General features: G+C 50.5%; 1 protein-coding gene across 5 annotated transcripts; it reads left to right on the top strand.

Annotated features, from left to right (window-relative positions):
- Positions 1 to 2,791: 2,791 nt before the first annotated feature.
- On the top strand, positions 2,792 to 26,058 carry TRMU (tRNA mitochondrial 2-thiouridylase). 5 transcript variants are annotated; one of them, XM_063075188.1, is made up of 11 exons: positions 2,792 to 2,924; positions 5,584 to 5,749; positions 8,901 to 9,007; positions 13,424 to 13,546; positions 18,868 to 19,040; positions 20,610 to 20,663; positions 20,747 to 20,813; positions 22,257 to 22,357; positions 23,976 to 24,120; positions 24,620 to 24,702; positions 25,633 to 26,058. In XM_063075188.1, exons 1-11 carry the CDS (start codon positions 2,843 to 2,845, stop codon positions 25,783 to 25,785), a joined length of 1,254 nt encoding a protein of 417 aa, XP_062931258.1. In that variant the 5' UTR covers positions 2,792 to 2,842; the 3' UTR covers positions 25,786 to 26,058. The 5 variants fall into 5 exon arrangements, with proteins under 5 accessions (XP_062931258.1, XP_062931259.1, XP_062931260.1 ...); XM_063075189.1 differs by lacking the exon at positions 13,424 to 13,546; XM_063075190.1 differs by lacking the exon at positions 24,620 to 24,702 and having other exon boundaries at positions 25,633 to 25,749.
- The last annotated feature ends 1,125 nt before the right edge of the window (positions 26,059 to 27,183 follow it).

Below are 27,183 nucleotides of genomic sequence, written 5' to 3'. Positions count from 1 at the left end.
ATCTATCAGTGACCTGTCTGTCTTTGAGCCAGCAAACTTGCTGTGTTACAATTCTTTATCTTACAACATAGACTGTAGCCTGGGGAAAATTTCCTGTCCTTTGCAAGGTCAATATTTGAAAATGCAAGGCTTTGGAAAACCAAGCCCTGTGAAGTATATTTGCTTTATGCATACTCCACACCAGGGAACATGTGATGAGGGTCTCTCTGGTGGTGTCTTTACAGCAATGCAAGGGTCTCACATGGCAGAATATGGTGCAGCAGAGAGACAGAACTTCTCGCGTGCTCTTTTATTTATTATTTATTTACGTATTTACTTTAAAAGATGACCAGTAAGGGGATCTCAACCCTTGGCTTGGTATTGTCAGCACCACGCTCTCCCAAGTGAGACACAGGCCAGCCTGTGCGCTCTTTTAAAGTCCTCAGAACCACGCCCCTGACCACCATTATTAATTCATTCACTACTGCGTAGTCCTACAATCTAATTACCTCTTCAGAGACACACCTTTCAATTACCATAATAGGATTTCTGACTTTCAACAGTTACAGTGGGAATTAAGCTTCTAATATATGAACATTAGGGGACACAATTTAATCAATCCACAGCAGGACTTAATACCTGGTGGGGGAGAGAGACGTTAAACAAGGTCTCAGCTAACCTGCAATGACCACATTGTGCCTTGGCCTCTCTGTTCAAACCCTGGAGGTGAGGCGAACCTTTGGCCTTTGGCCCTGTTCCCTCGGCTCTTCCCCTTTCCCATGTGATCTGCAGAAGAGCCAGGCTCTCCTTGGGGCCAAGATGTGCTGTCAGAGCTGCAATGCACCCAGACAGGAAAGAAGCAATATGCTTTAATTCTCTTCAAACTGATGGGAGAAAGATCCGGAAGATTAGCACAAGTCGGATAAAGCAGCTTCTCCCATCCTATGTGCTTCGGTCCCCTTTCCTTTCTATCCTGGTCTCTTCATCTGGCTGTCCCTGCTGAAGCTGCTCAGTCTGACAGTTTCCCCCCAACCGCTTCCTCTCCTGGCTCCCAGGCCCTAAATTCACCACTCAGAGGGTTCAGTGTGAGAAATCCCACAGTGTCAGAGACTAAAGTGTTTCTGGAGCTGGCCACTTCCTCTTCAGAATGGTATGAAGTACCTCGGCTGCCACTAGAGGGCCACCCTTCCAACTTAACAGGTCCAACTTCATGTGATTTTTTTTTTTTTTTTTACCATATTTCATTAATTTTGTGGAGCAAATGTCTTCAGACTTTACATATCTGAAACCCACATCTTCCATCACTATTGGCAAGCTACACTTGAGATGTCATTGTCTGCCATAGCTGGTTCATCCTGAACCCAGATCACACACAGTGGACTCTTGGAGCTATGAAGTAGAAAATACCATGTATTTAACTGAAAAGTAGCAGAAAATATATCATGTTTCAGACACCGTGGGTTGGTTGCAGCTCACCTAAACCCAAAGCCGTTTTGGCTTGAGCAGGAAAACTGAGACTTAACCTGCCATAACCTTATATCAAACTGTCACACTCAAGCGCGCGGTCCTCTAGCCCAAGGTTAAAGATTAGTGATGTCAGCACAGCCACAGCTTAAATATTTCCCCCCAAATATCCCCAAGATCAGGCGTCCAGACATTGGGTTTTCTTCTCGCTTCTGGGAAATGCAAAATGAAATCGCTACCCTGTTGGATATTTCCCTGATTCTTCATTCTGAAAAAGCGGTCATTGTTTGTTTTCCCACAGGGCCCTGTGACTTCTCTCCTCCTATCTTGCAGCTCACCCTGTGCCTCCTCTTGGCAACAGTGGCCCTTATTCTCCGGTTGGCAGTTCCTGCTTTTCTTCTTGGAAATGGGGACCTAGGAGCCTTCCTTATTTTACTCTAGCCCCTTAAAACTGTTCATGTTCTCAAGAAAATGACTTGCTTTACTAATTATCTACGTTTAAACATTTATTTCCATTGACAACCTTTTAAGAAACTGGTAGGAAGGTAATGCCCAGCTTTGCGATGTTAATGCCCAGCTTTGGCGTTTGTGTCACTGGCCTGATTTAGAAATCACCTGCATTTGTAGTGGCATTTCCTCCCCTGCATTTTTCAAACCGTGGTTCAAATCCTACCTTAAATCAATCTAGTGGATTACACCAGCAGATTTAAAAAACGAAAAACAATAAAAAGAACAGTACACGGCATATCTTAACAGCTATTTCAAGGAGCCTTCCTTTTTTATACAGTCTGCGCAGATGGCCATGGCTCTGGGCCACCACGTAGAACGTGACCCTGTGGGTTGAGGTGTCAGCGTTGACAGTCGCCGCTTTGAGGAATGCCCGTGCTTTGCACGTGCGGCCCGTAGCTTCTGGTGTCGAGCCCTGCGACACTGCTGCTCCGAGCTGTCACGCCGGCCTGGGCGCCCCGCGCTGCGCCACCTCCTTGCGCTCCCAGCCTCTCCCGGGACAGCCACGGGTCCCCCACAGAGCTCCGCCCTGCGGGTGTCCTGCCTGGGCCTCTTCCTTCAGGCCCAGCAAAAGCTTCCGAGCTCCTCCAGCCTGACCTCCCGCGAGCTGGCAGTCACACTGACTTCTCAGGGACGGCCCCACCCCTCTTTCCCAGCCCCCAAAGCCACTCCACCAGCAAAGGGTATAGCGTCGACCCCAAACACCCTGGGGGCGCAGGGAACACCTTTGAGGAAGGCCGCAGAGCAAGGCCTGACGGCGGCGCGCGGGGAATACGCTTCCGGCCGGGCCGTCAGTGCGGACGCCGCGGCCGGGGCGGGACTTCCGGCGTGGGGCGGAAGCGGCGGCGGCGGCGGCGGCGGCGGCAGGGGACCGAGCTGGCCTGGCGGGCAGATGCGAGCGGTGCGGCACGTCGTGTGCGCCCTGTCCGGCGGGGTGGACAGCGCCGTGGCCGCGCTGCTGCTGCGACGGAAAGGTGAGGCGGCCGAGGCCCCGCCCGCCCCGGAGCGGCTCTTCCCCGACAGCTTCTCCCCGTCCCGTGTGGCCTTGGGCAGGCCGCTTCCCTCCCAGGGCCTAAGTTTGCTGCGGGTCGCAGGGGGACCTGCGTCCTCTCGCTTCGCTTCTGCGGCTCCTCGCCCTCCAGTGTGTGGTGACTGCCTGGGAGCCATTAGGTACCCCGTCCCAGCTCCCCGGCGGGAACTCCCGATGGATCGTGAACCTCCTGACGTTCGGGGCCCGTAGGACGGTTTCTCACCGGGTCTGCGGCGCTGTGCCCGCGGTGGTGACGGCGACGTCCACGCTCCATCTGTGAGGCCGCGGACGGTAGTGAGAGGAGCAGGGACTTTCTCGGCCCGAGGCCTGACCTCTGCAGACGCTCGGCCGCTTCGTGAAGGTCCTTGTTCTCCCGCCTACTAGACGGCCACGTACCGAGCGGCGTGTCTGCTTATTAAATCACTCCTGTGTTCTCCGGTCGCCGGTGGCACACTTTTCCCCAAAGCGCTTGCATTTCTTCCGGGCGTCTACACGGAACCCCACGAGTGCTGGGGGTCCTTAGGGTCTGGAGCTGAGATCAACTGCACATCTACACGCTCATCTGTGTGGCTCCTTCTCACAGAGGCCTCCTCATTCACGGAGTAAACCTCTGCTGTGAGCCACCTCGGGCCCCAGGCTCTGAGAATGCAGAGGGCACGCACGCTCCCTGACTTTGGGCAAGTGAGTTAAGCCCTCCTCTGTAAAATGGGGATGCCACCTGCCTCACGGGGTGACTGGAAGGATTAAATGACACGGTATTATTGGAGGGTTTACCCCAGTGCCCAGCACACAGGAGGTGCTCAGAAAACAGTAGTGTTTATTGGTTTATGTTATTAACAACGGTAGCTATTATGAGAGGTGTAATAAAAAGTGCCAAAGAGAAAGATGGGCCAGCCATAAGCATATATAATTAGGAGCGCATTCTAGAGGTGGAGGTGTCTGAGCTGGGACTTGAAAGAAGAGTAGGATTTCACTAAGCAAAGAATGGGAGGCGTGAGGTGAGGAGGAGGACCCGGCAGAGTCAGCATGCCAGCCAGGGGCGTGAAAGTGTTGGCTGGGTCTGGCCAGAGGGAGGTGGAAGGAGAGAAGGGTGGAGGATGAGCCCCAGTTGCAGAGGACGTGATGTTAGGGACCTTAGCCTATGTTGGGTAGACAGCTCAGAGCCCTAGAAGTTTTCTGATGAGGGGCATGACTAGGTGTTTTGGGAGATGCAGAAAGCTCAGGCTGTGGCGAGACTAAGATACATCATTTTACTACTTCAAGAAAGTAAACTATCCCTCCAGACTGCACAACTCCATATTCCAGCCTTCGCTAGATTTTCCTTCTCCATGGAGGAAGCTGATGGATATATGAGAGTACTTTTAAAAGTTTGTGGGAAAATAGAAGTAAAAGATAATACGAACCTTTCCATGAACCCACGTAGCAGAGAAAAAGTGTGGTCCTTGTTTTGACATTGAGGGTTTTCCCAGTCTTGCTGGAGGTGCGTGTCTTCTCATGCGCCCCCTGGAAAGGTGAGGATCCAACCTAGAGTGTCTCCACCTGTGCCCATGGGAGCAGGTCACATCTCTTCATGAGAAAAATGATGAGGCAGATGAGGGTAGAGGAACAGTAGGTTTTTAAAACTGTGTGTAGAGTCGTTTATTCATTCTGCAAGCTTTTTTTAGCTCCCATTATGTGCTGGGCACTGTACTAGGTGCTGGGGATGTTAGGATTGAATTAGATATTGTCTCTGCCCTTGAGGAACTCCCTGCTTTAGTGAGTTGTGGAGGGAGACAGACTGGAACAACTGGAGCCAAGTGTGATCAAATCCCTGTCCTTTGGGGTATTAGATTAAGCCTTTAATAGTCAAATGCACTGTCTTTCATTACATTTAATCTACCTGGAAGAAACATTTCTCATACATGGTCAGCACCTGTGTGTTTTGTTATGATGGTGTATGGCTAAAGTTGGCTTTTCCAATATTTGGTTGGGTACTTTGTCAAAATACAAAAGGGAGAAATAGATCATAAAATACATAGGTGGTACAGTGCTTATAATAAGGGATACCCCAAATTTCAATTGTCTTTATGTCTGATGACTTAGAATCTAAGTCTTACATGATAACTGGAAATAACTTTTGAAATGAGTTTACTTTTCTGATAACTGAATGGTGATTTTTATTTGCTTTGAAAAATTTCATTGAATTTCTTCTATTCTTTCACTTGTTCAGCACACATTTGCTAAGCCCTTCCTATGTGCTAGGCACTGTGCTGATACGTAGGTGGTGACACAAAGATGAACAAAATACTTGTGCCATCTTACTCATCGTGGGGACACATGCAGACAATCTCAGTCCAATAATGTGTTGTGGTGATGGAGCCCTTTACAAAGTGCAGTGGGAGTATAGGGGAAGGAGCACCTGCACCAGCCTGGGAGAGTCGGGTGGCTTCACTAAGGTGTGACATGGAGCTTGGAAGGCCAGCTGGCAAAGCAGGGGCTGCTGGGCAAACCAGGCACAGAGGTACAGGAGCACAGCATGTCAGGAATTGCTCAGAGCTCAGAAATCACTACCTTTTACTCTGTTGATTCACATACTCTTTAATTTACCTTCTTTCCTTCCCCAGGCTACCAAGTGACAGGGGTGTTTATGAAGAACTGGGACTCACTGGATGAACATGGAGTTTGCACTGCTGACAAAGACTGCGAAGATGCTTACAAAGTTTGCCAGATCTTAGACATCCCTTTCCGTCAAGTGTCCTACGTGAAGGAGTATTGGAACGACGTGTTCAGGTGAGTGCAGGTTGTAGCATGTAGAAGGCTTCCTGATGCACTGTGACTCCTTCCCAATGGAAGCTTTGCCACAGATAGCCAGACCAACATCTGTGCAGCCCAGTTCTCTTCAGCAGTGATGCCAGCGACAGTGTGCAGAAGGCCTCAGCCGTCCTCAGGCACCTCTGCGTTAGAGGTGAGGCCTGGATCCCGCAGAACCCCTTAGCTCTCCTACACCTGTTATTTTACCAACTGCCAGAAGTCTCTTTAATGCCTTCTTGAATGTGAGATGTTTCTGCGGCTCAGTTAGGGTAGGGGAGATAGGCTGTGGTGAGCCCCGACTGTGCTAAATGCTGGGGTCTATTAAAGACATCTGAGACAACAGGCCGTATGCACAAGGTGAGTTGCCCTTCCCTGCTTCAGAGTCAGAAAAACCTTGGGTTCAGTCCCGCCACTTGTTTTGTGACCTTGGCAATTTACTTGAACTTTTCTAAACCTCATTTTTCTCATCCTTAAAATGGGGATAATGCAAATATTTCACAGGGTTATTGGAAGAATTAGATGAGATTACATATGAAGTTCTCAGCACAGTGCTTGGTATGTTAGCAAGCATTCTATAAATGTAGCTGTTGTTATTTCCATTATTAAAAAGAGGAATCTGGCAGCCAAGTGTAGGGTGAATAATGTGAGAAGACCGCGAGTGGAGAATCTAAGGAAATGCTCTTGCTAGAGGTCGGGAGTATGTGGGGCGTGTGGGAGTGAAGGTGAGGGCTGACTGCGACGGGCCAGAGGACAGAGCCACTGGGCAGTAGCTGTCAGGCTCAAAAATCTTAAACACATACCTGCACTTGGACCTGTGCCTGGGGTGGGGCCCTGGAGTCTGTTTTAACAAGCACCTCAATTGGTTCTGATAGAGAGGATTCTCAGGTCTTACTTTGGGAAAGGGCGAGATGGGGCTTAGTGACTGAGGGGTGCAGGAGGCAGGAGAGAGAGGAGTCAGTGACAGCTTCAAGGTCAAGGCTGGGTGGGCACAGGGAAACCTCATGAGGAGTGCATAGTTTAAGGTGATAGCAAGAAATCCAGGTTAAGTTCAGCTTCACCCTCTAGTGCTAAATTTCGAAAGTATGTGAGTGAACATGATTGTTGAAGGTTAGCTCACCTCTAACTGAGGCCAGACTGGTCGAGTGACTTGTCTTGCATTCTGTGGCAAATTAGAAGCACAGCTGGGGTTAGAACCCAGTTTTTCAGGCCGGTGCTCACTACTGTATTCTTTTTTTTTTTTTTTTTAAGATGACCAGTAAGGGGATCCCAACCCTTGACTTGGTGTTGTCAGCACCACGCTCACCCAGTGAGCAAACCGGCCATCCCTATATGGGATCCGAACCCGTGGCCTTGGTGTTATTAGCACCGCACTCTCCCAAGTGAGCCACAGGCCAGCCCCAACTGTATTCTTTTTTTTAATGTCGTGGATTGAACCTTGGGCTCTATTCTCGGGGACTGAAGGAAGAGATGGCGTCAGCAGAGTATTTACTCATCTCTGCAGCTGCCTCTGAGCCACCTCTGGGCTCCGGCCAGCCTGCCTGCCTTGCCACTGCCACAAAAGTGGTCAGCACGTGCTCGTCAATCTTTATTTAGGACACTAACTGCTCCAGTCGTGCTTTCTAGCTCCAAAATTTCTTCTGAATTCTTTTGTTCAAGACCCACTTGGCCTTCCAGGGTCAGAGTCCAGAAGTTTTTCCCATCTGCCTCACAAAATGCAGGAAAGGTTTCTCTTCTTTCTAGTGAAGGAATGGACTGGGCTACTCCCTCCATCATTTTTGCTAGAGCCAACTGACATACCTTCCCTTACAGCGTTCAGGAAATGGTTAACAGTGCTGTGTATGTCTTTTCATAAACTGGTTTAAACATTCAACCTCTTCAGCATTTATTCAATGCCTGTTACGTAGAAAGTTTGTTGAGTCATGGACTTATTGAGGGAGACGTGGGTCCTGCCTTAATTAATTTACAATGTAATGAACCTCTTGACAACTTTCTAACAATTTTTAAAAAAATGGAAGGAGTGTAATATCAAATGTTGTTGCAATTATAGATCAACACGCATTTTTATGAACTCCTGGGGGAGTGGTCAGTGGTAGGAAAACAGTTTGGCGGTGCCCGTTGAAGCTGAATGTACACAAATAAGCTAGATCCTGTGCAGATTTGTAATCTTTCTTCATACTATGACCCTCTTGATCAACATTACTTTTTTAACCCATGTAGCTTTAGGTTAAATGAAAAATTTATCATTTGTACCAAAAAATACACCCAATTTTAAATTTCTCACACAGGCACCATAACCCTCCTGAAGTGACACTCTAGGGCTATGAAATTCTTGCTAGGTCTTGCTGGTATAGCAGCATCGTTCTCCCATGTCCAGTAAGTCTGTTAGAGCGGAATCCACTGAGTTAGAATGACCTGTTTAATCCACTCTAAGCACTCAGGAGGTTGCTAGTCCTCAGAAGTGTGCATTGGTCACCTTAGAAAAGTTTTGTTTTAGGGCCAGTCCGTGGCTCACTCGGGAGAGTTTGGTGCAGATAACACCAAGGCCGCAGGTTTGGATCCCTACATAGGGATGGCCGGTTAGCTCACTGGGTAAGTATGGTGCTGACAACACCACGTCAAGCGTTAAGATCCCCTTACTGGTCATCTTTAAAAAAAAGAGAAAAAAGAAGTTTTGTTTTGTCATATTTTCCCAGTGACATGGGCTCCCAGGCTGAGATTGTAGAATGGCTCGTAGAGCCCTGAATTGCAACTGTAGATGATTTTATTCCTCCTGTGACTCAGGCATGTTCCCTTCTTCGCCTTCACCCTCTTGTGTTGGAGGAGTCCCAGCTCCTACCGTCTCCTGACCCCAGATGCTTGTGAGCCTGTGGAGAGACCGAGTGGCTATTGAGCCAAAGCAACAAGGGGTGACACCTTGTTTTTCATCCAGGTTTACTAGTTACAGCTGGCAAGTGCAGCAGGCTGTAAACAAGTGATTGATGAAAATACTGAAAATGGCTTCATACTGAAGTTCTCCTGTTTTGCAGAGAATTATAGTTTTGGTATGACAAGGAGAAATTTTACATTAAACATTTATTTTTTGAGGACTGTTTGACACCTAGAACTGAAAAGTCTTTTTCTTTTATGACAGTGATTTTTTGAACGAGTATGAAAAAGGAAGGACTCCCAATCCTGACATAGTCTGCAACAAGCATATCAAATTCAGTTGCTTTTTTCATTATGCTGTGGATAATCTTGGTAAGTAATTTGGGATTTTTTTCATTTGTTTTTAAGAATTATAGACTTTTAGAGATAGCCAGAATCCAAAACCTTATAAACAGTTTCATCTTTCAGAAGGAAAGGAAGCAGTGCAAATGACATTTTGTATTTCACTGAGTAAGAAAGAACTTTCTGGTGAAGTGCACATCGTAGGCCCTTGAGAGGAGAGAGGGCTTTGCATTGTGGATTGTGTTAAATGTGAGGACAGGCACAGTTGGTCACAAGACAGCCAGCTATGAAAGAAACTATGAAACAACTAGAAGAAAACACAGGGGAAATGCTACACAAAATGGGCAGTGTTTTTTTGAACAAGTCTACAAAGGCACAGGCAACCAAAGCAAAAATAGACAAATGGGACTGCATCAAAATAAAAAGCTTCAGCACAGCAAGGGACACGGTCAACAAAGTGAAGAGACAACCTACAGAATGGGAGAAAGTGTTTGCAAACTACACATCAGACAAGGGATTAATATCCAGAATATATAAGGAACTCAAACAGCTCAACAGCAAAAAACCAAATAACTGAATTTTAAAATGGTCATAGGACCTGAACAAGCATTTCTAAAACTGGGAGTAGGAGGTGGGGAAGTGGTAGATAAATGGCTACAAAGCCATGCTGTCTGTTCTAAGTGAATTGATGTTCAGTGTGTGCACATATTGTGGGTGCAACACACTGTGCTCACAGATGTGTACAAATAAGTGTTAAGATATATATTTTTAGGGCCGGGCCTGTGGCGCACTCGGGAGAGTGTGGCGCTGGGAGCGCAGCAGTGCTCCCGCCGCGGGTTTGGATCCTATATAAGGATGGCCGGTGCACTCACTGGCTGAGCGCGGTGCGGCCGGTCACAAAAGACAAAAAAAAAAAAAAAAGATATATATTTTTAAAAACCCTATTATATATTGATAAAAAAAAAAAAAATCCTGAGGAAAGATGTGCTGGGTCACTGGCCAGGGGTTGAAAGGTGACAGGGCCCCAGAAGGAGGAGGAAAGTCTTAAAATATAAAATTCTGATATTAAATTGTTAATAACCTCAATGAGATATTATCAACAGACAAGCAAAAAGCATGTGGAAGACAAAAGTAGATGAACGCGTAAGTGTGCTAGGAAGGTTGGAACTTTGGGGAAATGCCAAGGACAACAAAGAGCTTTTAAAGGCCTGGCCAGGGCGAGAAGAACACGAGGTGGAATAGGCCACTGTTTGGAGAGCACCGGGCTGCCCAGAGGCCTGCAGTTTCTGTGTGGTGTTGAACTGCTCTAGCACGGAGAACATTCCTCAAACCTGGGGCCTAAGCAATGCAGAGAGATTGTTGCTATCCGCAAGCAGAAAGCAAAAGGACACCTCGCCTTTTAGGTGAATTTGTCTCCAGCTGAGCTGTGCCCTGGGTGGCCCGCGGGACTTACAGGGCCTGTGTGTAGTCTGTCAGAGCCTACCTGGTCCCCTGTTGCATCATCTCCCTGCCTACCCCTGAGGCCACTGTACCCTGTCTGCAGGTTCTGCCTTTCTCTTAGCTCCAGTTCCAGGTGGATTGTATTTAGGGGAAATTTTAGGAGCAGTCGTTCATGGCTAAGAAACTCAGCGTTTGGCCGGCCCGTGGCTCACTCGGGAGAGTGCGGTGCTGATAACACCAAGGCCACGGGTTCGGATCCTATATAGGGATGGCCAGTTTGCTCACTGGCTGAGCGTGGTGCTGAGAAACTCAGCGTTTAGCTATCCTTGCTCGTCCTTCTGAGACTTTTTCTCTTGCTTCTGAAAGCGGGTTTCTGCTTTGTCTTGAGAACAGGTTTGTGGTCTACCTGATTCTGGATCCTGGGTCTCTATCTTATTTTTCTGGATTTGAAGGCGTCTTAGTGGCCTGTTCTGGAAGCCCACCTTATGGTCAGGGCCCTGCTACCAGCTGACCACTTGCCTGCCCGCTGAATCTGTAGATTTTGTCTATTCCTAATTTTTCCTTTCTCAGTTCCATGTGTATCCCTATTCCTTTTTATTGAACCTTCCTGATTCTTAATTGCTTGCTTAGACTACCTCTTGGTATCTGTTGCTATACTTTGTGAATTCTGGGTTCTTTTTCCTGTCCCCTGCCATTGGGGTCACCATAATGAGTTTCTGAAGTTCCGGAAATGGCCTCTCAGTTTGCTCTGCCCCACTGCAGCTCTCCCTGCCTTGTATGACCATGTCCCAAGATGTCTGTCATCACATGCCAGTGATCCAGCACTTTTAGTAATGACATAGGTTAGGCTTGCAGAGCCAGTGCAAAAGTAACCTAAAGGTGAGATGACAAGATGGTTCATGGAGTTAGGTGTAAAAATATGCCTACAAAAGCAAAAAATCAAAAAAATCTTAAACTTGAATGCTGGGCTACCACCAAAATCATGAAATTAAATAGAGACAAATGCGAAGTTTGCTAACTAGGCTCAATAATTAATTATCTTAGTACAAGATTGGGAAGAGCTGGTTTGGTTGCCTTTGTGTGCAGAAGATCTGGGGGACTTAGTTGCCCTTGAGCTGACTGAGCCAGTTGTCTGAAGTCAGTTGTCAAAGCCAGCACAGACTGAGCTCGCCTCGATGGTCAGAGAATGTGTGAGAGAGGGGAGGAGTCTGCTGCGGTCTGCACTGGTTAGGCCATGTCTGTTACTCAGGGAAAGTGACAGACCAACAGAGTACCAGTTGACTTTGATTTTCAGAGCATCTGGAAGTATGTCCTCTGCTGAACTGTTGAAATGACTTTGGGTCATGGTAGCAGTGGCCAGGTGTGTGTTAGGATTACACTCTTGTGTGACACCAGAGGGCACAGTTAGATTCGTAAGAGAAAGGTTTGCTCGGGAGGAGGCTCAAACAGCTATTTGGGAAGGAATGTTTGCTTTTGGAGGGTGCTGAACTCGCTGTCACTATAGTTTTTTAGGGAGCCCTTAGGTGGCCATCTGGGGATATTCTGGAAGGAATTTCTGCAGTGAATCTTTCCAAATCTGAATTAACTGCTTAAATAGTGCAACACGATAAAAATACATGAAACCTAGATTTCTGAAATCTTAGGGCTTCTCTTAGGAGAATCCTACACTTTTTGCATTATAAGTGATTGTCCTTTAAGGAAATAGACTTAAAGAAGGGTTTTTTTTTTTTTCTCTATTAGGCAATTAGGTAATATGCAATAATATGTTTCTAAAAGTACTTGTTTAAGTAGTTAATATGCAGCAGTTAAGTCTTGTGGTATCTTCTGTTTTACACTGAGCTGGTGTGGTGAGTTAAATACTGAAGCAACTTTGCTGCACCTTCCAGCAAATACTGAATGTCTGGAATTTTCACACAATGAAAAGGTTATGGACCTTGGTAGGTGTACTAGTCCATTTCTGTTGCTTATAACAAAATACATGGAACTGGGTAATCTGTAAGAAAATGAAATTTATTGCTTATAGTTTCAGAGGATGGGAAGTCCAAAGTCCAGGGAACGCATCTGGTGATGATCTTCTTTGGTGGTGGTTTTACAGCAATGCAGGGGTCTCACGTGGCAGAAAATGGTAGAGCAGAGAGAGATTCTTACGTGCTTTCCTTTTAAAGCCCTCAGAACCACACCCATGATCACCATTATTAATCCACTCACTAGGACGTGGTCCTACAGTCTAATCACCTCTTCAAGGCCCTACCTTTCCATGACCATAATAGGATTTCCCAGCCCTCTTTACACTGTCACAGGGGGGACCAAGCCTCCAATACATTATACTTTTGGGGGGACGCAATTCAATCCATAACAGTAAGTTCTCTGACTTTTGCATAAGGTGGAAAGAAGAAATTGAATATGCTAGATGGTCTGTGATAAAAATACACATTTATTAAAGAAAATTTAAAGCTATAAAACAGTGAGAAAAGGAGGATCTCATCCATAATTTCACTCCAAGAATCAAAGGAATAGGTATTCTGAGATTTTTCTTCATTTTTTTTTCTGTACATTAAAAATAGTGAAATCATTGTAATATGTACTTTTCCCTACGTAACAGTGTCACAGGCTTTTCCATGCCATCAAACACTCTCTGCAGGTGCCACTGTTATCAAGGTGGTGGCGCTTGTGACTCATTTCACATCCTCCTGGTGTTGAGCATTTGATTGTTTTCAATTTTTCCTTAATATTGTAAGACATTCTGAAATGAGCTTTGCATACTTAACTCTTTGCTTGCATGTCTGTTAAATAGATAGATACTAACTTTTGAAAAACTCTCAAAGATGCGATAATACTTTGTAGCGAGATTATATCAGCTTAAATTCAGAGCTTAAGGCTGCTTGTTTAACAGGTGCAAAGTATGCCTCCATTCCCAGGGAATTCAGGCCTGCAAACCTCTCTCAGCACCCTTGACCGAGGCCAGCAAATGCGAGTCTGATCCTTGTGTTTTCAAAAACCTCCCAGGAGCAGATGCCATTGCCACAGGTCACTATGCAAGAACTTCCCTGGAAGATGAAGAAGTCTTTCAGCAGAAGCACATTAAGAGGCCGGAAGGGCTTTTCAGAAATCGATTTGAAGTTAGAAATGGTAAGTTAAAGTGCCCAGGTCCGAGCTTAATTCTTGTGAACAAAGTAAAACATTTCGAAGAGTGGCAGTGGGTCATGTCTGAGCATCCCTGCCATCCCTCTCTCTGTGTGCTCCAAACTAGCTTGTTGGTGTGGGGCTCACATTTGAAAAGTTGCAGTTACCAAGAGGGTTGTTTCCCGCAGGGGTCTGTGATTGAGCAATAAGAGAGGTCCTGGCCAGGTGCCAGGGCAAGGGCTAGTGGAAAATTAAGTCAGAAATTTGTCATCCAGCTCTAGACACTGTGTGTTGGTGATTTGACTGTTCCAAAAATATTAGGAGAGAGAGTTCCAGTCAAGATGGTGGAATAGACGGTCCCCAGCGTCACTCTCTCCCAGAAATCAACCAATTTACAGCTGTATAAAAAAGCAACAACATCCAAGCTGGGGCCGCTAGAGCTTAGGGGAAGAGGAGGAGAGACCTACGGAGTACATGAAGGCAGGAGAAGCCATGATGAGAGAGAGAAAAAAACTGCTCTGACCATTTCATGCTGCGGCTGCTTTAAGACTGGAACTGCTAAGCACATGGAGCAGGAGCTGGCAAAAGCTGCAGCTGTGCCCTTCGGATGGAGTTGCTTGAAGGTGGCAGGGGAGAAGAGGGCCTTGGTGGCCCCCAGGCCAGCAAGACCATTAATAGGGTTCCCATGGACCCACATGGGACTTAGCAGCCACAACAACTGAAAAAATGGAGCCACTCAGAGGCTGGTGAGTCATCGCAAGGGACTGGTGCACGGCCCGTCCCATGGGAAGTGTTTGCAGCATGGGCAGTGGGAGAGATGGGCCCACCAGGAGAACACTGGGACACATCAAGGACAGCTGATCTGCACCCCAGTCAGCGTAGGAACACTCAGAGGAGACTGGTCAGGAATATAGAATTGCATGGGATGCAGTTTGATGAAAAGACTCAGGCCCAGATCAGAGTTTCTAAACAACCCAAGTGCACCGAGTCTCTGGAGAGCCAGAAGTACCTGTAAAGTCAATCATTATAACCCGTGCTGCACAAAAAGCCTTCCCTAGGGAAGCAGCAGCAAAGCAGCAATTTAGCTAAACCACAGAACTCAAGTACTGGTTCCAACAGGAAGTTCCCCCACTTTAGAAGTAAGCAAAGGACAAAAAAACTAGTTCTGGCTCAGACACATGGCCAGCACCTCAGGTCTGCCCAGGGATGTGAGGCATGGAGTAGGGGACCAGACCCCCCTCCCACAACCAGGCATACCGCACTAGCGCCTTGGGGCCCGCCCAAGGACCCAAGGCATGGATCCGGGGACTGGACCCCCCTCCCCTCAACCAGGCACACCGTGCCAGCACCTAGGGGCCTGCCTGGGGACCTGAGGTATGGAGCCGGGGACCAGACTCCCCCTCTCATTACCAGGCACACCACCAGTGCCAAGGAGCATGCCAGAAACATCACCTCCATGTGGGTGGCCCACCACAGCCACCACAGTAACCATGGCTGCCGCAAAAGCGCTTAGATGCCACAGCCACCACACAGATGGTCCTCTAGCCACTGGAGTGCATTGACACAAGGAGAGTCACCAGCAGAGATAAAGAAAAGAGGAGGACGTCTCTCTCCACAAAGCTCATTTCAGAGTGACAGAAGAAGCATCTGCTCTATGACAATATTAGGGGACCTGATCATACCTCTCAGCATTGGACAGATCATATAGGCAACAGATCAACAGAGTAACCATTACTCTTTCAGAAGGAGAGAAGAAATCTAGGGTAATTGTGGGGGGGGGGAAGGGGAGGGTGATGGAGTGAGATTGGACAAGGTGCATAAAGAAAAAGTATGATTTGTAACAATATATATGCTAGTAATATTGATTTGATCAACATATCTCAACGTTGAACCCCCAAAATATGTATTTTGATTCAATAAAAATTAAAAAAAATATATATATATATATTTGGAGGTATATTTGACAACAATAATTGGGCTGCTGTAGGTTTAGCCTTATACTTAGCATCAAGTTTTCAAGGGCTCAAGATATGCGTAGGCTTTAGTGTGACATTGATAGGTGGTCAGGCTTTGTAACTGTGTCTGCCAAGAAGATGAACACAAATTAGTTTGTAAATGTTAGACAGCAAAGTCCCATCTTTCTAGAAAAACATAAATGCCAGACGGTGGGCTGGAAGCTGCCACTCTTCCTGATGTACATTTGTGTGTAGAAAAGAGGGATTCACATTGCTGTTGAGTGAAGAACATGTTGGAACTCAGAGCTGCATGTCTGCAAGGGGTGCCCAGCTTTGCAGGGTGGTCGAAGGGCCAGCACTTCTGAGCTGTGCCGCATCTCTCCTCGTCTGGCCTGCCGACAGCCTGCCTCACAGTCAGCCAGGCGTTACTGCATTTGGATTTTGGAAGCTTGTTCCCGCTGCGCCCCTGGCTGGGGATAGGGGCTTCTGGAAGGGGGTGGGCTTCACTTCGCTCCTCTTAGTTTTTCTAGGGAGGTGCGTGCTGTTGGCACTTCACAGATGAGGAAACTGGGGCTCAGATGGAGTCACTTGACCTGGGGACCTCAGGTGGTGGAGCTGGATTTCAGTTCATTCTGCCTGGCTCCCTAGTCCCTGCTCTTTCTGCTCTTCCAGGCCCCAGTGAATTCTTTTCTCAGTATCATGGGGCTCGTCTTGAAGGCAGCAGTGATTGCAGGGTAGTGCACCTTGTCAGGGGAGTACTGAGTCAGGCAGCGTTGCTTGGCTGCCCTGTTTTCCCTGTCACAGCAGAGGGTGCTCAGAGAGGAGCAGCACTTCGTTCCTGTGGGGAAGGCCTCTGCTGCTGTCTGCAGCTCTCTGGGTGGCCTCTGTCCGCTGACAGCCCAGGGGCGGGGAGATGGTGGGTTCCTAAAGCCCCCTCCTATTCCCCTGGGCTGGTTCTCACACCTCTGGGCACAGGCGCCCAGGAAAGCCCTGCATTTCGGGAAGACACAGACTGGAACGCAGAGTCTGGCAACATGAGAACTCCACAGTGCAATTCACCAAGTCAGGGTAGATTTAAGGGCCCGAGAAGATGGAAGATTTATTTCTGTATTGAATAGGTGTGCCTGCTTATTCCTAGAAGGTCGCTCACCTTGCAGAGCCACTGGCTTATTACAGGCCACGCACACCCTGGAACTTCTCTGACAGCATCACACATATTTTGTTGAGTAAATTTTATTGTGGTAGTTTTTTTTTTTTTTTTTAAAGATGACCGGTAAGGGGATCTTAACCCTTGACTTGGTGTTGTCAGCACCATGCTCACCCAGTGAGCAAACCGGCCAGCCCTATATGGGATCCGAACCTGTGGCCTTGGTGTTATCAGCACCACACTCTCCCGAGTGAGCCACGGGCCGGCCCTTGTGGTAGTTTTAAGAATACCACAGTGTCTTTGTTTTCAGTGTTTCCTAGGCACACTCAAGCTTTCTGTTTTATTTTTATTTGTTATAATCTGAAGTATGAGCTGGCTGGGGCCCAGGTCCTTGAGGGGAGTGCAGGTGGGGGCAGGAGAAGGCCTGGGCTCTGGGCCAGCGGCTCCCAGGGCTGGCGCTCCCAGGCCTGGCCTTGTGACTGGGCACCATCACTCATCATCCACACATGGTGTGAGACCACTGGCCTGGCAGAGCCACCATGGGGACAGAATGAGCCAGTGGTCAGCAAACCTCCTGGCCCAGGTGTGAGCTTCTTTCCATCCTTTTCCCTTAGAGTGTCCCATTAGGGTTGCCAGCTTTCTTTATCCAAAATCATGGATTTTTAGCTTGTTTTCTTTTTTCTATCCACCATTAAGAGTTGTATTTTAGTTTGATTTAAAGTGACTCAGATCAGGGCCGGCCCATGGCTCACTTGGGTGAGCGTGGTGCTGACAACACCAAGTCAAGGGTTAAGATCCCCTTACTGGTCATCTTTTAAAAAAAATAAATAAAAATAATAAATAAAGTGACTCAGATCTAGGAGAAAATGCAAGTTGCTCCTGGTGTTCTGAGCTTTTTGTGCACACAGACACTGTTTGACTGAATTTAGTATTGAGACAAAAAGTAAAATTTGGGCAATGAGTGTGCTTTCCTGGTAACTAGTTGACTGAACTCTCATTTCATTTTTCTTTTTTTTTTTTTTAAAGATGACTGGTAAGGGGATCCGAACCCGTGGCCTTGGTGTTGTCAGCACCACACTCTCCCAAGTGAGCCACGGGCCGGCCCTCATTTCATTTTTCAACTGGTTTTATTGTTTTGTAGATGAAAAGTAATGGAGTGGAAGTTGGAAGATTTACTCAGTTTCCAGCTCCCCCGTCCTCTGCCTGCATCTTGTTAGGCGAGTCGCTTTAATAATTTGAGCTTCAGTTCCTCGTCTGTGAGATGGGGTGATGTGAGACTCCACGGAGGGAAACCATGAGCTGCACAGAGCGCCCGCTCCATGCGTGCTATGCCTGCCGTGACAGACGCGCGTGCTGTTTCACCCGCCACGCGTGTGGCATGCTCTGAGCATAACCCATGAGGCATTTCTTAGCACCAGACATGAGAAAGGTGGAAAGAAGCCATGCTGCTGATACTCTGTTGAGATTTTTTCTTTTGGTCACTAACTTGAGATAGTTGCAATCACTGGAAATTCTCTAGAAGCCGGACAGGACTGATCTGGCCGAGCTGGAACCCAGCCTTCTTTTCATCCCAAGGTCATGTGGTCAAGGTTACTCACGCCTCCGCACTGTTGCCTTAAAGCCAAAAACGGTTCTTTACAAAATAAAACAGGGAATGTTAAAGAAACTGCAGAAGGGTCTGACATGTCAGCCTGGACTCTAAACAGCACCAGGAAAGAAAACGTGTTTAAAAGTAGAGTGCTGCCAGGGAGTATATTCTTAACCCAATAGTTGAACCTGGGAACATTAAGAGAGTCCTTGAAAACAACCAGGGCACAAACACGTCCTGTAATTATTAGAAAAAAGCACAGCTGATGCTGTTTCAACAGAATTTTCTGTACGTTGCAGTCTTATCCAATTTTCCTAAATTTGGCTGAATTTATCCTAGGCTTGTTTTTTTTCTTATTTCAGAACAGTTTTTCATGTGATGTTTCATCTTTGAAAATACATTCTAAAGTGTGAACTGGTATTAATTTTCTTATATATAATCTACCTTTCTTATATTTTTTTTATAGTAGGTAAATTAGGGGTGCAGATCTTCTTGTATTAACCTAGTAGTCTGCTATTGAGTATTGATTTTTGCTTCTGACAGACCAGGGGTAATCTAAGTAAACGGAAGGATGTTATTAAAGGCAAAGTGTCATTGTTTTCATCCTGCAACGTCTTTTGTTCTTTATTCCTGGCAGTGGTAAAACTTCTCCAGGCAGCCGACAGCTTTAAAGACCAGACCTTCTTTCTCAGCCAGGTTTCCCAGGAGGCCCTGAGGAGAACCATCTTCCCTCTGGGGGGATTAACGAAAGATTTTGTAAAGAAAATAGCTGCTGAGAATAGACTTCATCATGTGCTTCAGAAAAAAGAGGTACGAGAGGGTGGTTTGCCTTGAATCAGTGCATGTTTACATTCACTGTCTCCGTGGTACAGGGGGACACTGGGCTTGTGTGGTCATGGTACCAGGTCCCTATCCCCAGGACCTAATGCCCAAGGAGGGCCTCAAAGGAGAGTAGACCGGAGGAGTGTGTGCAGGTGCATGGTAGGAGGCTCTGCTGATGGGACCAGCGTAGAGTGGCTTCTGCCGCCTCTCCCCTCCTTGGCTCCTGTGGAAGGCAGCTTTCCCAGCAGCGTGCCGGGTGAGCGGGACAGTATGCAGCAGCCCTGAGACCCCCACACACTCCACACAGGTCAGGCGCTCTGCTGCCGCCTGCACACAGACCTGTCCTTCCATCCATGCGGCCAGCAGTGCTCATCCAGCACCTGCTTTGGGCTAGACCCTGCTGCTGGACCCCCAGGAGACAGTGCTGGGTGCACAGGTCCATTGCTTCCTTCAGGAGCTTACAGTCGGGAAGGAGAGAGAGATGGGAAACTTGTCATTGTAAACCTGGAAAGTGCCAGTGGAGGAAGGCGCAGGGTCCTGTGAGAGAAGCACCAGGGGGGGGTCTGAGTTGGACTGGGGACCGAGATGCCCAGAGAGGCCACTGAGGAAGCTACATTTAATCTGAGGCCTGAAGAGGAGTAGGATTTAGTGTCACTTAGAGGGTTGGGAGGAGCATGTGCAGAGGCCTTGTGTGTGTGTGTGGTGGGGGTAAGGCACAGCCAGCGAGTGGCGTGGTGATGGAGGGAGGTGCTGTGCTCTGTCACATCCACCCATTCCAGGGCTTGAGGCAGCACTAAGCTACTTCATGTCTGTCTTCCTGGGGATGGGCATGGCCACACCTTTTGTCAGCCAGTCATTGTCCCCTAAGAGGACACCCATCCACCATTTCTGTGCCCACACCTCTGCTCCTCAGTCTCCAGCTGTTGCTCTGTGGGAGGAGCTGAGGGGGCCACTGAGATGGGTGGGGCAGGTCCCTACCTCGTGGGGTCCGCCTAAAGGGACACCAACCACGGAGTGGATAAGGAAGCAGCTGGGCCATGCAGCGGGGATCAAGGTCTTGCTGTAGCCCAGGCTTCTCATGCTAGGAGAGATCCACCTGAGATGAGAACCCCTTTCCTCTGGCCCTCTCTGGGGCCTTGACTTCGGGCCTGGCTCCTTGCTTTCTGCTCCTACTCTGTCCCTGTCGCTCCCCTGCTGCTCACAGGACAGTGGCCTGAAGGTTTGACCAGGGTTAGTTTTCTCTGCTGGGACAGCTAGTGGATGTTCTGCCATGCTGGGGCCAGGCCCTGCTGGTGTTTGGTGATGCTGCAATGCTCACATGGCAGGGGCACCTGTTGGGCTTTTAATAAGCCCTGAGAGGGACAGACGGTAAGACATTCTTCCAGCCCTGGGTGTCTGCTCATGGCTGTGGTTGGTGTCATAGGGTGCGGGGGAAAGAAGCCAGGCCCCTGCCTGGCAGCGTGGGGCGGCCCGCAGCGTCCTCCTGGCCAGGCTCATTCCCACTCAGGACACCTCCTGCTGTCCACTCCCTCACGGTCCGCCTTCCTCTCATTTCAGAGCATGGGCATCTGTTTTGTCGGGAAAAGGAATTTTGAGCAATTCATTCTTCAGGTGAGTATTCTTTGACGCAGAAGCCTGGAGCATGTATCTGCCGGATGTGGGTCTCCATTAGTGATGAAATGTTTGTTTTCCAGTATTTGCAGCCTCGGCCGGGTAAATTTATTTCTGTAGAAGACAGTACAGTTCTGGGCACACACAAAGGTGAGATGCAGCCTCTGGCTGCTGTTCATCTCAAACTCCTTGAGTGGTGGAGTGAGTTTGAGCTCTGGGAGATCCAGACAAGACACCGTAGTCTCTCCCACTCAGTCAGGGCAGTGCAGACAGCCCTGCAGGGTGCATGCCGGGACTGGGCAGGCACTTTGCCCAGGGCTTTGTCATGTCAGGGTGTGCTCTGCTTTCAACACTGGCATTAAGAAAAAGTGTGCCCTCTGTTTCAGGGCCGCGCTCTGGGAGCTATGTATGAAGTCCCTGTAGATGGAATGATTTTCTCACTGTGAAGAAAATGTTAAACTGGGGAACAGCTCCACTCTGATGAGAGGGGTGGGTGGACTTCCTGGCATGACCAGGCTGATTAAAGACCAGCTGAAGAGACAGCTCGATGTCCCGTTGTGCCTGTGGCAGGAAGGCCACGTGGTGGGTGCTGCTCACTCATTTGCAAACATTTATTGGGGTGGGGCCACCATGGGCCTGTGCTGGGCATGGGGAGGACAGGGACAGACTTAGTCACAGTGCTCACGGTCCTGGTGTGGGGACAGACAGCGTGGCCATCTCTGGTCAGTGCAGTGGTGGGGGTGCCTCCCAGGGCGGGGTGACCAGGTGGGTCTTGGCCCGGCACAGACCTGACCTGTGAGAGGGCTGAGAGGACAGGGCTGCTGCACAGACAGGGGCATCTCACAGGGAATTGCTTTGGGGAGCCAGGGTGAGGGGGAGCTGGGCGGGGATTTGGGTATTCCTGAGGCTGGGGGAGGTGATGATCTTGCTGGGGACAGAACTGCCCAGCATTGTTCCCAGACCTGTCTACAGTAGATGACTCAGGATGTCCGCCTGCGACTCGGTTGTCTGGCTTCACTTACATAGGACGCCGTGCCTGGGAGCACCATGAAGTCCATCAGTTACCTCTGCCTGGGCACACACTATTCCAGAGGCGGGAGCTTGCCATCTTGTGTGATGTGTGTTTTGGGGGTTGGGGACATGCAGAGTGTAGTCAGGGAAGAGTTGGGCACAGAGAAATTGGGGAGTTGGGGTGCAGCTAGAGCACTGGATGGGTGGGGCAGGAGTGGACATACCTTTGAAAGCCGTAGACATGTCAGGGGTCAGCAAAAAGAGGCTTCTCGTGGTTTCCAGCCGCATGCTCAGCCCACGTTCTAAAGGAGTGGCCCCTCATGTCGGCATGCCGCAGCTGAGCCTGTTCTGTCAGGGTATGAGGTGCAGTCCTGGTCACTGTTGCACCCCTCCTGTCCAGCCCACGCCTAGGCAAGAGATGGGACTACAGTGCCCGCCTGGTGCTGGCTCTGGTGGTTGGAGAGTCATGGCTTCTGTGTGAGCGCACACCACTGCGCTGCTGCCCTCCCCCCCGTCACGAGAGGCGTGATGTTCAAGGTGGAACTTGTTCCCGAGCCTCACAGAGAAGCTGTCTTCCCATAGGGTGGTTCCTGTACACACTGGGCCAGAGAGCTAGGATCAGCTGCTTGAGAGAGCCTTGGTACGTGGTGGACAAGGACGACAGCACGGGCAATGTGTTTGTGGTGAGTCAGGTGGCCTTCAGCCAGGGGTGGAGTCTAGTGCTGGCAGAACCAGCAGGTTCCTGGGACCAGGGTGCAGGGACCTGAGAGCAGTAGGGGTGGCTGGAGCAGCCTTGCCTTCCCTCAGCACCCTCCTGGCCTGGGCCCAAGGGAACAGGTGGGTTCTGGTTAAGGTATTTATTAGGCTCTTATTGTATGCTGGCCACTCTTATAATCATCACAGTAAACTCTGTAGATGGATACTGTTTCTCCAATTTTGCAAAAGAGAACAATGAGACTCAGGTTAAATAACTAGCTGAAGGTCACATGGGGGTGGTAGCTGTGGTACCAAGGACAGTGTCTGCCCATGGTAGGATCCGGTAAGTTGTCCTCAAACAGATGCAAGTGGCTGATACAGGGTCAGACTGGCTGTTGACCACAGCTGGGCCCTGAGCCACTGCAGTCCTGGCCTGCAGCCCTGGGCTCTAGAGCAGGGCTTCCCAAAGGTAGCGAGCTTGCCCCACCTCCTCAGGGGACATTGGTAATGTCTGGAGGCATTTTTGGCTGTCATGACTTGGATGGGGAGTAAGGAGAGTGGGTGGGTAAGGCCAGGGACGCTGCCGAACAGCCTGCAGTGCACAGTGCAGCCCCCGCCCCAACAGAATTATCCAGCCCCAATCTTGGCAGGGCTAAGCCTGCGAAATCCTGCTCTACACAGCTGAGCAGCCGTCTTGTGCTGTTACAAGAGCTGGGGGAACCTCCCCTTAGATGCAGGCAGAGAGGCCAGCAGACCTCACTTGTTGATTCTGAGACATCTCCTTCTAAGAAGAGCCATGATGTAAAAAGCCCAGGCAAGCATAAATTAAGGTGAGTTTAGCATAGAATGTCAGTGGTCTCTTTGCTATGAGAAAACCAAAGGGCCATAGACTGACCCTGTCCCTAGATGGGTCTCAGTGCCTGCTTAGAACCCAAAGCCCCTGGACAGGATGTTCCTGGTCCTGCTTCAAAGGAGGTCCTTGGCCTGATCCTAGGTGGGATGGCATTTCAGTGGTACAGGGCCGGGTGGGTGGTAGTGGGGAGCAGGAGCCTCACTGCTGGGCTAGGGCCAACCCCCAGAGTGTGAGCACAGCCCCTGGGTGACTGTGGGACAGCCAATGCCCACCAGTCCTTTCTTGGCCACTTGGTTGCTGGTGGGATTCCTGTCGTGGCCTTTTTGAGAGACAAGCCAGTGGTGTGGCTGGCCCATGTCCTTGGGAATAGCAAACCAGGTCCTCTTGGGTAGAGGAAGGAGGTGGTGTTGCCCCACACACGGTTGTAGGTGGAGGGGCAGAGTGGGATTTGAACTTTGAGGGGTGTTTTTGGTCATGGGCTCAGATCTCACCTCTGGTTCTTGCCAACTGTGACCGTGACAAGTTATTTTCCCTCCTGTGCCTTAGTTTCCTCATCCGCAAAATGAGGATGAAAGGCTCATGAGATGATTAAATGAATTTCCATAGGAAAAACAGTAGTTTCAGCATACCCACCAATACGTGCTAGCCATTGGTACTTTTGTTATCAACGATGTGCAGTCAGGTGGCCTTGGGGTGAAGAGCCCCTCTGCTGAGGGCAGCAGAGTGCCATGACCTTCACATTCCCTCCATAGGCCCCCAAGACAGACCACCCGGCCTTGTACAGGGACCTGCTGCGGACCAACCGAGTGCACTGGATCGCAGAGGAGCCACCCGCTGCCCTGGTCCGGGACAAGATGATGGAGTGCCACTTCCGGTTTCGCCACCAGATGGCGCTAGGTAACTGGGCAGAGGGATCCCAGTGAGGGGCCCCTTGGAGTGGAGCTTCCTGGGGCCAGATTTAGGGCAGGGAGGTGAGGCCTCAGGTAGGAAAGTCCCTCGTTGCTGGGGCTGTATGAAATACTCAGACCTCTGTTCTGTGCCTACCCGCAGAGAGGCCTGAGAGGTGCTGGGGAGCAGCAGGTGCTCCTGTCTGATGCCAGGAGGGTCTTGGGAGGTTGGCTCTGGGTTGGGGGTGCAGGTGCTCTGGGCACCAACACATGGCAGGTGGCATGTGTGCTGCCCCTGCAGTGTCCTGCCACATCCACAGGCTGGGCTGGTGGCTCTGAGCCCCCCTGGCTGTTGCCCTGTCCTTCCTGGCAGAATGGTATATTGGAGACCCCCTCTGGGCAGCAGCCTCGCCCCCCACAACTGGGGCTCCTTCTTCCCTGGGGGCCTGAGGCCTGAGGCTGACAAGGTGAGGCCTGTACCCCCCTCCAAGGGCCCCTGTCTTCCTCAGTGCCCTGTGTGCTGACCCTCAATCAAGATGGCACCGTGTGGGTGACGGCCGTAAAGGCCGTGCGGGCCCTCACCCCAGGACAGGTGAGTGGGGGCTGGGGGGGCACCTGGCTAGAAGGTGGGATGGAGCTCCCTCGTGTTACTGTCTGCCTGTGGCCAGGTGCCTGGCCAGCTCTGCTCCCAGGGCCTGAAGCACATGCTCTGAGCCTGGTCCTGGCACGTGAGGTGGGTCTTCATGCTTGCTCAGCCACCCCCAGGCTGGTGGCATGAGGTGGCTCTTGAGTCAGGGTGTTTTGTGCTCTGGAAGGACCGTATCACACTTTATCCCCAGCAGAACACCTGGTTTGCAGGTGAGGGGCTGAGGCCCAGGGGGGTGTGGGAGCTCAGGTAACAAAGCCAGTGAGGGTAGAGCCAGCAGCCCGCACATGGGCTCCTCTCCAGCCACAGCCACCAGCAGAGAGTCCCTCAGCCTGGCTCCTGCTTGGGCTCTGGGAGGTCCAGCTGCCCCACCTGGGCCTACTTCAGGACTGGGCCCCAGGGGCCAGGACGGGAAGGGGAGGAGGCAGAGGAACAGGGAACCCACGTGGGCCAAGTGTGCAGGCCCGGGGCTTGCAGGTGTTGGCCTGGGGGCTCTCCCAGGGCAGGTGCTGGTTGGAACTTGGGTGAGGCCTTGGGGTGGGGGTGGGGTGGCTGAAGCTTCTTCAGGCTCCCTCCCGCCTCCCCCGCCAGTCACATCTGCCAGATTCCCAAGAGCTGCAGGGATCTGGCAGTTTGGAGGGACCCTCATGAATATCCCACTGAGGGAAGGGGTCCGTCACCCTGACTTCCTCCCTAATGAAGCTGCTGGGAGTTCCCGGCCTCTCTCCTTTGTCCCCGCCCCCACCCATCCCCTGGGAGCTCAGCTGCTCAGAGCAGAAGAGCAGGGCCCAGCCTGGGCTCTGCACAGAGCGAAGCTCTAGAGGATGTGGCTCCGCTCCGCGGGCACCGTCCCCAGGGCCTCTCCCTCCTTTCCAGTTCGCTGTGTTCTACAAAGGGGATGAGTGCCTGGGCAGCGGGAAGATTCTGCGGTTGGGGCCGTCCACCTACACGCTCCAGAAGGGCAGGAGCAAAGCCAGCGTGGCCACTGAGGGCTGTGGCGATGGCCTGGGTCTGCATCCCACACACTGATGGAGGCTGAGCTGCTGGAGGAGTCCTGGAAGAACAGAGTGCAGGGCTGGGCAGCCACTATGCAGACCCGCTGTCAGGGCCTTTTCTGCTGCCCGAACATGGCAAGCCCGGCCAGCTGAGGTTCTGCAAAGCCTGCAGAGCCAGGGAGAGCCCTGCAAAGGGCCAGTCTTATCCAAGTTGGGGCACCTGCCAGCTTCGAGTGTACTGAGGGTACCTGTGGAGGGGGGCTGTGCATGCTGCAGGGACAGTGTGGAATAAAAATTCTTTTGGGGACATGGGGTCTGACTACTGCTTCCAGGAGGGGCGAGGCTGGGCTGTTGAAGGGGTTTAAGCCCACTAGCAGTCGGTGGCATGGAGAGGTGGGTGGACTGCCCTCCCCTCCCACAGCTGGACCCCCTCCAGTTGCCCACTTGCATCCCTGCGTTTGGCCCGAGGGCCAGGTCTGAAGGTCGTGGACCCCAGAGCACCTACCCCAGGCAGCACAGACAGCGTCAACTCCCTTCATCATGCTGGGATGAGACTCAGCACTTTGTTAATGCTGCAAGCCAGGCTCCTTTGGGGACTGGAGGTGTGGTTCCCTTCTCTGGATTAGAATGTTCTAGACCAGAGGCAACACATTCAGCCAACACAGAGCATCAGCCAGTGAGGGAGTCAGAAAGGGGCTGTCTTTGGCTTGAATGGATGAAGGGAGGGTCCCCTCCCTGCCCCACCAAGGTCCTTGCCCTCTCGGAGCTCTGAAGATGCTGGGATGGAGTGATAGGGCCGCTGGTAGCAGCAGGGCCAAGACCTGGCTCAGGGCACCTCGAGGGTTGGACCCCTCCCTGGGGGATGTGTGTCAGGGCTCCACCTGCCCCCTCATGGCTCCAACAGCTCCTCCCTGCAGCCTGGCAGCTGGTTCCGGGAGATGAACTGCTCGAGCACCTGCGTGTGGGGTGTGTGTGTGCAGAGCCAGGGGCTGCAGACACATCAGGACAAGTACACCTATACACACCCACCCTGGGGTCTCAGCCTGGCCTGGTCACAGTCCCTAGTGCCCACCCCTGACCACAAGGGAGGCTGGGAAAGTGGGGGAGCAGGATGTAGGAGGACCAGGAGCCTCTGCCAGGGCAGGGCCTGGTGGCTGTAGTGAGGAGGGGCCTCCTTTTGGACGCAAGGGGAAGCCTTGGGAGGGTTTTGAGCAGGAGTGAGGTTGCCCAATGTACGTTTTTAGAGAAGATCCCTCTGGCTGCTGTGAAGTACAGATGGAAGAAGACAGGAGGGGACAGTACACCAGGTAGGCTGTAGAGGCTTGGATGAGGGTGGCAGGTGGGGAGAAGAGTTGGATTTAGGAAGTATGGAGATAAATGAACAAGTTGCGGAAGGAACTGAGGACTAAGACACTTGTCCTGAGGGCTGAGC

Source organism: Cynocephalus volans, chromosome 12 (genome assembly GCF_027409185.1).
Source record: "Cynocephalus volans isolate mCynVol1 chromosome 12, mCynVol1.pri, whole genome shotgun sequence".
In the NCBI taxonomy this organism is placed as follows: Eukaryota; Metazoa; Chordata; class Mammalia; order Dermoptera; family Cynocephalidae; genus Cynocephalus; species Cynocephalus volans.
The sequence above is the reverse complement of the archived record's forward strand: the minus strand, read 5'-3'. Positions and strand labels throughout refer to the sequence as shown.